The sequence below is a fragment of the Plectropomus leopardus genome, chromosome 23 (genome assembly GCF_008729295.1).
Source record: "Plectropomus leopardus isolate mb chromosome 23, YSFRI_Pleo_2.0, whole genome shotgun sequence".
NCBI classification, from domain to species: domain Eukaryota; kingdom Metazoa; phylum Chordata; class Actinopteri; order Perciformes; family Serranidae; genus Plectropomus; species Plectropomus leopardus.
Genome location: NC_056485.1, coordinates 2,824,693 through 2,837,746, shown reverse-complemented (window position 1 = coordinate 2,837,746; position 13,054 = coordinate 2,824,693). Strand labels below are relative to the sequence as shown.

Below are 13,054 nucleotides of genomic sequence, written 5' to 3'. Positions count from 1 at the left end.
GTAGTTCTGCTTCATAAACAGTGGTGTCAGTTGTGGTGTCTGGCGGACAGGGAGGTGGTGAGCCAGAAATTGTAATGTCATCTGGGAATGACCCACTGAGACGTTTCTTTACCCTTGGTTTGGGTACAGGCAAGCTTGAAGCTCCTGGTGCCTTCTCTGAAATATGACGATCCTCAATTTCAACATTACTTTCAATAGCCAATTTGCTTCTCCTCAACATTACAGGAGCCACTTCCTCCATAGATGTACAAGGTTGTTCACCCACAGGTAGAGAGGGGGAGCTTTTGCTGTGTTGCACCTTTGATAATTCCTCAGTTGTTGAAGAAACAGACAAAAGACCACCTTGCCTTACTGCTTGTGCCTCTTCTCCATGGGAAGTCCTAGATGTGCTTTCTGTGGGTTTAACTTCTTCTGGGAAGGAGCCACTGAGATGTTTCCTTGCACGAGGCCTTGGGATATGAAAAACTGTTTGTTTGTCCTCATCTGCTTTTGCTACCTCTGATGCATCCTTTGATTTCTCTGAAGATGGGATGTCAATTGAATCAGCAGCTGTGTCACCAACTATATTTGAGTGCTTTATTTCTTCTATAACAGTGTCAACATGGACTGGTTTTACAGACTCCTTATCGGCCTCAACTTTCCCAGATTTGCTTGAGGGCAGTTTCTTGCCACGCTTTGGGAGACGAATCCTCTTGATGATTGAGAGAGAAGTAGTTTGAAACTTCTCTGATGTGATGCTCTCAATTCCTTCAATATCAGAGGAAGGAATTATGTGAGAGGCCTTTATAGATGTATCAGTGTCTTCCTTGGGCCATTCTCTGGTACAAGTGGTTTGGTCAGTAACCTTTAAGCAGACCAGATCTGTGTCTGCCTGTAGAGTGTCACTCCCAACCAAATCTGTTTCTTGAGAATGTTCTGTGGTTGTTTGGTCTTTTCTTCCCATGGGTTGTGGAGGGATCATTTCAGTGACTTTTTGACTGGGTTTGTCAAAGCTCTGTAAAGGTTCAACAGCACCTGAGACATCAGACCTTTTCTCACAAGGTAGAGGAAGAACAGGATCAGTCGTTTTCAAAGAAGAACTGACTTCCTGTTGGTCATTAATTTTTGGAACAACTTTCTCTTTAGTGACACTGTCTTTTCTCCTCAGAGGCTTGCAAGGGGCAGTTTTCTGTGAAGTCTCAGGTGGCAAACTACCATCTCTTCTTTTCACACGAGGAGGCGGGACAACATCCATGGGTATTTGTACAGACTCAGCTTCTCCTTTTTCTCTATAGTCACCTGTGTATGGCGTTAATTGAGCACCAGCACTTTCTTGAGCATGACCAGTCTGAGGTACTCCAAGAGGAATGCTACTGTGCCCTTTCATTATGCTGCAAGATGGGGCAGTGGCAGGTTGTGTGGGGATTATCTCAACAGTAGCGTTGTTCTTTACAGACTGGATTGGAACAACATCAGGTGACAGCTTGACTGACAAACCATCAGATTTTTGTTTGCGATCTGGTGTTAAACTATCCTTCCTTCTGAGTGGTCGTAATGGAGCAGTGTCTTTTTCTTGATCACTCTCTTTCTGTTGAGGTTCTGAAACTTTTTTCCTGGGCTTTCTGCCTCGCTGAGGGACAACAATATCAGCTTGTGGTCCAACTGGACTGATGTCCTGAACCTCTGAGGGTTTATCCATGAGTACCTCTCTGTGTAAATTGGCATCTGTCAGTGACACACTTGATGCAGGTTGCAGGGAAGTGGCAGGAATTTCTTCTGTGATTGTTTGTTGGGGGCTTAAGGAAAAGAAAGGACAAGCTTCAGTATTTGCTGTTCTTAACTTTATTGCATAGTTATACCATGCAACTAATCTCCAACGATTTAATCTGCTTGACCAAAAAGACAGCAACCAAACCTTAGGACACATTGTAAAACAAAACCAACCTTCATTTCCAATATTCTGCTTTACTTATGTACATGCACTCTGTCAATACAACAACATAGTAACACATTAAGGACATTAAGACAAAGCTGCCCTGACACCTATGTAAAGCGCTACAAAAAAGGCAACGTTACCATTCCACATCACATTGTCAACATTTTACAGCCATTACAAATAGCTGACATCCTAATTTCCAGCATAATAAGTGCCCGTAAGCAGAACAAAAGACAATGTTATCACCAAAACTGCAGAACATATACACTATCACACCGTGCAACCAAACACTTAACTGGGTCATTGTGCCCCAGCACTCACCCTTTGTCCAGCTGTGAAGAAGTTGACACTGTTCTAACCTCATCCTGTTCTGTCCTGTTGTGTTGCCTTACTAGCAAATTTTCAATGCACATTGATGTTTGAACAGAGTCCTGCTCTGTGAGTGATCTCTCCTTTGTATACCCCCTATCAAGAGAGGCCTCTTGTTCCTCTAATCGTTCACCATCTTCCTTTGATATTTCAGTGATATCTGCCTCTGTCAGTGGTGGCCATTTCTTCATGTTTGCACAAACCAAGAACCCATCATCACTGCGGGTAGTTGGTGATGGAGACGCTGATCGGTCACCCTCCAAGTCCCACATGTAAGGCTCAGCACTTGTTGGGTATTTAATGTTGTGTATGGCGTGAATGTCTTCAAATGCAGCCTCTGTCTTCTGTGTGGGAGTAGTGTTGTCGATGACATGTGTTGAACACTCTCCTGAAGGGGTCACTGTCTTGTCTTTCCAATCCACAGAAGACACAGCCTCCGCTTGATGCTCCACTTCAGCTAGAGTAGAGTTAGACGGCCCCAAAATGGATGCTACTGTTTCATAACTGTGAGACATGGATAGTGGAGTGAGTAAATGAAACCTGGAACCATGCAAAAACAATGGTTTCAATGAACATGTAGCTAATTATGTAAAGCAGTGAGGACTGGCGAAAGTCAAATACATTTTCGTGCAAATGCAGTCCAGTTTTTACGTTGCCCCAAACTTTGAAGTGTCAAAGTCTGTTTTCAAAGTTACTGAGTTTAATGTATAATTAAGTGGACTATGAAATATCTCCACTGATTTTCCAAAAATGGATGCACACCATGTTGCATGCTTCACACTATTATCTTCAGTCTTACACTTACCCTTTGTGAAAGACACCCACAATAGCCTTTACTAATCCTGATGCCTCTTCCTCTTTTGCTGACAGAAAGGTTTTTTCCTTCTTTTCTGTAATTGTTCCCTCTGCCTCCAATACTTCCCAACCCAAGACCACTGGCTCTGATGTGTCCAATGGTTTCTTCCCTGTTTGGCCTTCCTCTGCTACTGTGCTCTCAATGTGTAATTTGCTGAGGATCCAAATACAATGGAGTTTAAGACATGATCCACAGAACTCAGGCAGCAACACAGTACAAAATGTAATGAAATACAGATGCTGAATTTTACCATGCACTGTATTATCAAGGTATAAAAACTACTGTTTATTGGTCCAAACACTCCATGCTAGGCAAACACTAAACTGACCACTTTCACAGCAAACAATGCAAGAGCACTGAGCTCTACTACTTACCCCTTATCTACACAAAGGTTTACGTTTTGCTTTGCATCGCCTTCGAATTTCACCTCTGTCATAAAAGCATAGTAAGATATATGAAATTAAACAAGACAAAGAAAGGTAAATGTGAACGCCATCCTCACACTTTGATGTCTCACCATATGCAAGTGCTGTGCTTGGGAGGCAAAAAGATGTGGGGGGAACATCAGGGATTCTTGTGTCTTTGAGATATGACTCTGCTGACTGTGCAAGAGGCAATTCTTGTGACGTATGCTTCTCAGTAGAACAAGGAATTGGAATAGTCATTGCATCTTTCTCTGTGGGATTCAACTGTGAAATGCTGGGGAGCCCAGGGACTTGAGTCAGGTGTGGGCATGATGGAGCCATTTTGACCATGTATTTTATTTCATCTTGTTCAAGTTCATCTTTGGCAGGGAATTTTGCAATGAAAAGAATCCTTTCATTCTGCTGCCTCTTAAACAGTGACTTGCTGTGTGTTGTCCTAGGTTGTATATCTGTACATTCAGAGTTAAGCATCCTTGCTGATGGCAAACCTGGGATACATGAAACACATGGAGCAGATGTGTATATGCTGACCATGTTTGGTGTTCTGTTTGCAACTAAAGCAGAAGGAAAACCACATACTCTGGCTTCTTTTGGACAAGATGTCACTAATGTCACCATGCCTTTCATTTTATAGTATTGTAGATCGTCCTGTCCAGCAAGTGATATAATCATTTCTGCCCTCTTCTCCTGAGGCTTTAGCAAGATTGGTGTCGTGTCATTTAACCACCCTGTGCTTGGGGTTGCTGTCATGGACGCAAATCCTTTGAGATTCGATGCACTGGAGCAGCAAGGGACGAAGCTTATCATATTGGGTTCAATCCTGGGTTTGGTTTGAGGTGCAGAGGGGAACCCAGGGATCCTGGCTGCTTCTGGGCAAGATGGTGCTATGGCCAACATCATCTTTGTAATTTCTACATCTTGATTTGGATTGTGTATCACAAAAACTGTCTCCTTTGATAGCTTATCACACAAAGTGTGTGGATCCAGAATCCATTGGAAGTTGGACACCCCTTCAAAGGATGCAAAACCAGGAAGAGTGGATAATTTGGGGGAAATGGGTACAAGACTCAGCATATTATAACGAGGAACAGATGGGAAGCCTGGAATCTTTGATGCTCCTGGGCAAGAAGGAGCTAAAGCAAGCATGTTGTGTGGTTTGTCTATGTTAACTGTTGAGCTGTTAATCCTAAACTGAATGTTCTTTTGTGGACTGTGCATCAATGAACCCAGTTCAGCACCCCATCCTTCGTCCTTGTGCCCTTCAACTGATGGAAATCCAGGTATGACAGAAACTGTAGGGCACAAAGGAAGAAGGCTGACTACATTTAGGCCATAATACACTTTTTGGGGATTTGGAATAGATGGGAAACCGGGAATACTTGACACTTTAGGACAGGATGGCACACAGGAAACCATATTCTTCATTATCTTTTTGTTGTCCATTGATGTGCTAAGTATGACTGTCTTCTTTGGTAGCGTCTTCAGTAATGACCCCTTTTCTGTTACCCATCTTAAACTCATATCTCCATCAACTGATAGGAATCCAGGGATTTTGGAATCTTGGGAGCTTAATGTCAAAAGGCTGATCATATTTGGTGAACAATAAACAGTAAGAGGATTTGGATGAGAGGGAAATCCTGGTGTCCGTGCCTGTTTTGGACAGCATGGCATGAGAGAAACCATTGCTTTCATAGCTCTCTTATCTCCTTCATGTCTGTCAATAGATGACACCTGCTTTTCTTTCAGTCTTGGTTCAAGTAGTGGTTCCTTGCTTACTGTCCACTCTTTTGAAGTACGAGATGATGGAAATCCTGGAATTTGTGACATTTTTGAGCATGAACTTGAAAAGTTGAGCATATTTGTCATGTCAACAACATTATTCATTCTAAGTTTTGGCACAGAGGGAAAGCCAGGGATGAGTGATTTTCTTGGACAGCTTTGTGCAAGAGACACAGCTCCTTTCGTATCTTTGTCCATCTTGTTCTCCAGTAGTAACAAAGACTCATTTTTAATTTGCTTCGCCCATAGTGGTTGATGAATGGTGTCCCAGTCTTTGCTTTCAGCTTTCTGTAATGAAGGAAAACCAGCCATACATGAGGTGGCCGGGCAAGATGGAAGGATATTGACTATACTAAACTTATTACAGAATACCGTAGGTTTAAGAGCAGATGGGAATCCAAGGGTAGAAGCTTCTTTTGGACAGGTTGGGGCTAAAGCTGGCATGGCCTTCATGTCATCATTGTGTGGACTCTCTTCAATCATGACTGCAGTGATTTTTAGAGGTGTCACCCTCAAGGGTTTGCTTTCTCTCAAATGTTCTGTCAGTGATGGAATACCTTCAATACAAGAGGTTTTGGGGCAAGAGTTTAAAAGGCTCATTATATCTAATTCATGATCTGCTACAGCAGATTGTGGGACTGAGGGGATGCCTGGTAGGCAAGAAAGTTTGGGGGAAGTTGGAACCAATGCACCCACTGGTTTCATTTCATCCTTTTCTTTTGGTGACATCATCATGTCAAGTTCAGTTTTCATTTTCTTCTCAAAAAGTGGCTCCTGTTGAGATACCCCAGGTCTGTCATTGGCTTCACTGATATATAGTGAACCAGGTATGTTGGATACATTTGAAGAATCGGGATAAGCACCCCCCATATTTGGTCCATAACAAACTACACTGTACTGTGGTGCAGATGGAAACCCTGGATTTCTGGCCTCTCTCGGGCAAGTAGGTAACAGTAGAACCATGTTCGTCTTGTTCTTTTTTGTTTTTTTCTTCCATACATTTGGTAGAAATTGTCCCTTCATTGTTGATAGTCTCTCCCAGATTGGTTTTTGATCTATAAGCCAGTGTTTTTCTTTAATGGGTAATTTGGACGGCATGCCAGCAATGTTTGTCACACTGGGACAGGCTTCCAAAAAAGTGCACTGTTTGTACTCAATTTCAGGTTTCACATGATATGGCACACATTGTGTATGAGAGTGGGAAGACTTTTTATCCACCATTTCATTAGCCTTTGATGGCTTATCCCAATCAGACTTGCTCTCCAGCAGGCATTCATTTGTTTGTTTAGAAGGAGCAGTGAATTCATATATGCCACTAACTGTTGGGGCTATCGGCAACAGATCAGCCAATCCAGCCTGTGTATTTGTCTTCACTTCATAAGCTCTGTCTAACACCAAGGTAGGAAGCATGACCATGTCTTTTATCATTTCCATTTCTTCCTCTGATGCATTTCGAGTTACCTCTGTAGTCGCCTTTGGTAACTCCTCCCATTGTACGGTCTTGTCAGTAGGACATATTATTGTAGCTGCCTTTGGTAGTTCCTCCCATTGTATAGCCTTGCTTGTCGGGGATTTTTCTAACTGTTGCTCAGCATTATTTATTTGGGTTTCGGATGGGAGTTCTGCTGCACCAGCAACAATTGGGCATGATGGCTGAAGTGCAACCATGTTTTCATTTCTAAAGAAAAGGTAAATACAAAGTTAAAGTCAAAGTTACTGTTGGAAGATGCCAAAAAAGTAAAAATGTATGACAGCATTCCAATACAATACACTGTAATTCTACATATTCTTTTATCACAATACAAGCCTGGTACATTGTACTTTGATGAATTAGTGAGAAGAAGTGCTTTACTGTATATTTAACTTAATTACATATGAAAGCCACATTGGAAATAAAACTGTATATCACTACTCATCATTCTTAAAATGAGTATTTTACTCTCATGCATGCAAAGTCAACAAATGCTGTTCACTCCAAACAGCCCGTATTAAAACAACCCACCACTACAGCTAAAAAGCACCACCACAAACAGTACATCATGTCACAGCATTAGCTTCTGGTTATAACAGCCAGTGCAGTTAAGCCAGCATTGTTACTAAATGAAAAAAACATGTTCAACAGAAGCTTTCCTCACTGTATTCCTACAATACTCAGTGTTGTACAACATACAAATAAAATGTAAAGCAACGGAAAATCACTATTGAACTGTATCTTTCCATGAAAATAATTATTGATTTCTTTAAATATGTATTTATTAATTTATTTATGGTTTCACTAACCTAGTCCTACAAGTATTCCACTGCTGTTTCATTATCATTCTGTGTCTCTGTGGCAAACCATTTTACTCAAATCACTGCAATTCTATTATAAACAGCAATGAAGTCCACCTCAAGAAGATATTATAAATTAAAACCATGCAACACACATCACTGCACCCCGATCAAACTGACAAGAGCAAAGGCCATGTTTCTGCTTCTCTCATACTTACCCACTCTCAGAGAATCTAACACACCCTTGATCCACAGTGTCATGACGGGTAGTAATAACATCCATTGACACTACTGACAAAGTTTTATTTCTCTCCTCTAAGGGCATGAAACCATGACCCTCTGCAGTCACTACAGCAGTCTCTGCTTCTTTGTCAACAGTATCTCCCTCCTCATACAGTGATATCTGTGTTTCTTGAGTATCCTTTTGACCCCAGAGACTGAAACAATGGCAAGTGACACGAAAAAAATTCAATGAATTTGGTGAACCAGAGAATAACTCAAAGCTACACAAAGTATGAAACACATATAACAAATGCAAATTTTGCCATGAATTAATCAGCCAGATAGTGTTGATGTAAAGCAAATGTATTATTGTGGAAATGCATCACATTGTTGCATCACTGTGCAAACCAAGGCAACCCACCTCCTTCTAATAGTCAAGAATAGTGGCATGTCAGGAACGGAGTGCCACATTCTGCAATGCAAGTTTCTGAAAACAGAACCGAAAAGCATGTTTCAAAAACTAACCAGCTGACATCACAGAGAGAACTCCAACTCCAGCTATCCAACTCACTCACCCTTTTTCTAGAGCAGCTATTTCTTCAGCCTCATTCAGTATCCAAAAGCCCCGTTCATCTTTTTGTACCTCCAAAGCTGAGCACACATCAGATTTTGTTTTCTGAGTGTCGAGATCTAATGTGGTTGGACTGGCCTCATCCCATAACATCTCCATCCCATTTACTCTAGAGGATGGCTGGTTCACGTTGATTTCAGAATTTGATGATGGTAAGTTCTTGACTGGGCAGGCTGATGACTTAATTGTCATCTTTTCTTTTACATCCTCTGGTACATCTTGGCTAGGCATTACAAACTGCATGGATTCCTCTCTGACAGAAACAATACAAAGGGAATATTCTTCCAGTGGCTGTTGTTGAGTTGAAAGGTTTTGTCTTTCTTTTCCAATTCCTTTTGCTCTTGGCCACCTCTGTTCCGAATGGTGCACATGTGTTGATGGTATTCCAAGAATCGAGGCTTTCTTTGGGCAAGATGGCACAATATTTACCATACTCGGAAGCCGCTCTTGGTCATGTGTTGGCACTACTGTGAAGCCAGAACTGAGAGCGATATTTAGACACGAAGGTTCAAGTAAATCAATTGCCTTCATCATATCTTTGTGGGAAGGACTATACTTTGTGTAAAATGAACAGCAGTCTTGTGTCACCATTGGCCAGCCCTCAAATTTAGAATCAGAGATAAGTGATACTCTTGAGGGGAAACCAATGATACTTGACTGTCTTGGGCAACATGGCAGCAAATGTGCCATGTCTAGGTTTTTTTCCACAATCCCATCAACAGCTTGGGGTCTTGGCGCTGATGGAAATCCAGGGTTCAGGGTTTGTCTTGGACATGATAGAAGCATACTCAGCATTATTTCTTTGTCCCTACATGACATTTCCCTAACTTTAAAATCTTGGTGAACAACTCTACACCTTCTATCGAATGGGATTTCCCAAACTACATCCCTGTCCACACACCAGCCATCATATTCTTTTGTGCTATTCTTTGCAGGTAGACCCGGAATTTTACTGTGTTTTGGGAAAGTGGATAATGACTTGAACATATTGAAAGCCTCATTCATCTCAGCTTCTAGTGGCTTCTCTCTTGCTTTTGAGGGAATTCCAGGAACATATGAGTGTTTTGGACAGGGTGGTAACATTGATACCATAATTCTAACCACTGCCCATTCTCTAAAATACATCTTGTGGTCATGTATTACTGGCAGCCTTTCTGGCTTGTCAAATGGCCTTTTCCATACAGGCCTTTTGTCGACATTCCATTCTGCCCCGTCATACTCACTGTGGAATCTTGAGGATATTCCACATATTCTGAAATATTTTGAACAAGTAGGCAGCAAACTGATCATACTTGGTATTCCTGCCAACATTTGACATGGTACTGATGGAAAGCCTGGTAAACAAGCTGTCTGTGGGCAGGAGGGTAACATTGATACCATATTTATGATCACATCACTTTCAAAATAAAACATATTTACATTGTGTACATGTAACACATCTGCCGACTTCTCCCTAGGGAGAAGTAGCGGCTGACTTTCCATTAGCCACTCCAATTGTTCAGTGGTGTGTCTAAGTGGCATTCCAGAAACTCTAGATTTGTTTGTACAACTAGGCGATAAATTCACCATAGTTGAGCCATCTGCAAATGTTGATGTCAGAGCAGAGGGAAACCCTGGTACACTGGCATTCTCAGGACACGAGGGTAATATTGCACTCATATTTTCAGCTGTGTTCTTATCCAAACCTAAAACTGCATTTAGAATCTGTACTTCCTTTTTGATACGTGGGCTATCCCACTGCAAACTTTTAGGAGAAAACCATTTATTGCAGCTGGTCAAACCAAGTTTTTGTCTAGTCTTTGAAGGCCAACCAGGGATTTTACTCTGTATGGGGTATGAGGGCATTATATTAACTATACTGGGTTCTTGTCGTGGAGCAGAGGGTAAGCCATATACTTTGGCTTTTTGTGGACAACTTATCAACATATCTACCATATCTTTGGGGTTATGTGTGTGTTTAGGCATGCACTGAACAATGCAAGTTTGTGTTTTCTTCTCTGGTTTCTTGTTATTTAATCGCCTCAAGGCATGCCAATCTCTGTTCTCTGAAGTGTTTTGATCTCGAGATGGCATACCTTGAATTTGACTCTGTTTAGGGCATACGGGTACAAGACTGACAATACTTGGCAACAGCTTCTGGGGTCTTGTGGGCATACCAACGAGGCAAGTTCTAATGGGGCATGAGGGCAACATTGCCACTGAGCTGAACATTTCTCCTCTGTCTAGAAACTGAGCAGCACCTGAGGGAGTAGCAAGAATAAAGACTTCATCTTTACTCAAGGGCTTCTCCATCAAAATGTGCCTGGCTATATCAAAACAGTCACTAAGTGGTTCCTTGGAGGGTAAACCAATGGCTCTAGCTTTTCTTGGGCATGTAGGCAAAATATCAGCCATGCTAGGCTCTTGCCTTGGTGGAAATACAACATTGGGCAAACTGGGTTCTTTTCTTGGCACGGAGGGAAAACCTGGGATGGTTTCCTTCCTGGGGCAAGATGGAAACATATTTACCATATAGTTTATATGTTCTTTATCCTCATATGACTTTTCCTGAACCAGGACAGGATTAATTCTCAATGGTCTATCTAAAATGAACTCCCTCAAAATATGCCAGCTGTCCTGATATGACATAACTCTTTGTCTACCTGGCATGCCTGCAATAATTGTCTGTTTGGGGCATGTAGGTAGAAGACTGGCCATACTTGGAGTAATTGAAGCCATCTGCAATGGTGCAGAAGGAAACCCTGGGACACTGGCCTTTCTAGAACATGTTGGCAACATGGCCACCATTACTTTAATCATATTAGTACCACTGAGAGCTTGTTCCTGAACGCACAACATGTGTGAAACAAAAGCTTCTTTTATCTGCAATGGCTTCTTCCACAGAGAACATCTGTCCCAAACACTCTGTTCATATTCAGTCACTGATTCAACAGAGGCTAATCCTGGAATCTTGCTAATTCTGGGACATAAAGGTAAAAGGCAAGCCATATTTGGCTCGCGTTTCAAAGCTGATGGGAACCCAGGAATACTGGCAGATCTGGAACAGGATGGTGTTAGGTCAACCATTTTTGCAGTGCCTGCATTGCCCTCATGAATGAAACTAACAGAGTCTGTTAGGAGTAATGAAAATCTGGTGCTGGGTAACTTCTGAAAGAGTAATGTCGTGTCATCAGGCCAAACTGTAAGTTGTGACTTGTGTAAAGATGGCATGCCAGGAATCTTGGAATATTGTGGGCAGCTTGATTGTAGCTTAATTGTACTTGGCACCCCCGCTGTTCCTTCACTTTGAACTTCAGGCTGTAAAGTGGACACTGAATGAGAAATAGAACTCCCTGTTGGACACAATTGCCCTAGTTCCACCTTTGATATGAAAACACATTTTTCTTCTGTACGGACTTCAGAGCTTGGTAAAACAAGTTCCTGTTTAACTCTACTATCTCTTTCGCTTAATGGCCTTTCATCCAAAGACAAAGGCACATTTTCAGATCTCCCTTTCTTTATACAATGTTCTGGGTCCAAACCATGTACAACAAAGCTTTTTGTTGAAGACGATGCAAAATCCTCTTTAAATTCTTCTCTTTGTTTTGATAAATGATCTGTTGTGACCTGCTGTGCTGAGAAAAACCCAAAATCTGAGTCCAATCTTGGCGTAACTTGGTCTGAGGCAGGTATTGGGGCTGGATCTGTTATTTTTTTAGTGTCTCTTTGTGGTTTTCTCCACATTGAGTTTTTCGCAATTGACTGTTCTCCAGACTGTGCTTCAGGTGTTTTGTTCATCACCATTGGAGGAAAAGCAGAATTGGCATTTTTGAGACAAGATGACGATGAGGCAGCCATGCTCTCATTTCTGAAGGAGTAAAGTATACCACAGATTGATGTCAAAACAAAAGACTTAAGTGCTATAAAAAATTTAAAAATGCAAAATGTAATGTACTTGCAAGTGTTAACATTGAACTTAGATGCATTTTCAAGACTACTGAATTTGGATTTAACAAAGCACCATGCTACACTTACCCTGAAACCATAGTTATTGCTTCTTTTTTATGGAACGCTCCTATCCTTCGTATCGGTTTTGTGTCAGTGGTTTTAGCAGTTAAAGGCGAGTGCAACAAAGGTTCCTCAAGTGATCTGGAAGAGGGTTGGGAGTTGGTAGGAGACAGGGATTTATGTTGAGTAGACTCTGGTTCGGCTATCTGATTCCCTAACTGAATGGACATCTTGGACAAGTGACTTCTTGGCTTAACCGGTGGCCCCTTTGCTGAAGCAGATGTGTACTCTTGAGTATCAGGGTTTTGCTTAGGTGCAGAAGTGAAGGGAGGAAGTGTTGGCTGGATATTAGGGAGCATCCTTATTTGCTTTGATTCTGTTTGTTCCATCTGCGTTTTTGGCATCTCAAAATACTTTAGCCCTGGGGCTACAGGTGCTCTGTGACTAAGGGGCAGAAGTGAGGCCATGCTCTCAGGTCTGAGGGACAAACAAATGAAGATCAGAGTTACGACGCAGAGAACGTCTCCACCGTAGTAATGCAGTCCATATCCAGGCCAAATTCACAGAGTTCCACTGAACAGCACACAAGCAAATGAGCA

The 13,054-nt window shown here is 41.8% G+C and overlaps 1 protein-coding gene across 2 annotated transcripts in view; it reads right to left on the bottom strand.

Moving 5' to 3' along the window:
* Window positions 1-13,054, bottom strand: part of ehbp1l1a (EH domain binding protein 1-like 1a) — a 54,160-nt gene that overhangs the window by 9,839 nt on the left and 31,267 nt on the right. Inside the window, exons 15-17 of one of the 2 annotated variants that reach the window (XM_042512807.1) lie at window positions 12,483-12,932; window positions 8,413-12,315; window positions 8,194-8,324 (exon numbers count right to left, since the gene is read on the bottom strand). The exons of the other annotated variant lie outside the window; for it this stretch is intronic. Coding sequence (XP_042368741.1) covers window positions 8,204-8,324; window positions 8,413-12,315; window positions 12,483-12,932 — 4,474 coding nt within the window. The 3' untranslated portion in view covers window positions 8,194-8,203. Of the gene's footprint in view, window positions 1-8,193; window positions 8,325-8,412; window positions 12,316-12,482; window positions 12,933-13,054 lie in introns of those variants that run through there. 2 annotated transcript variants of the gene reach the window in all.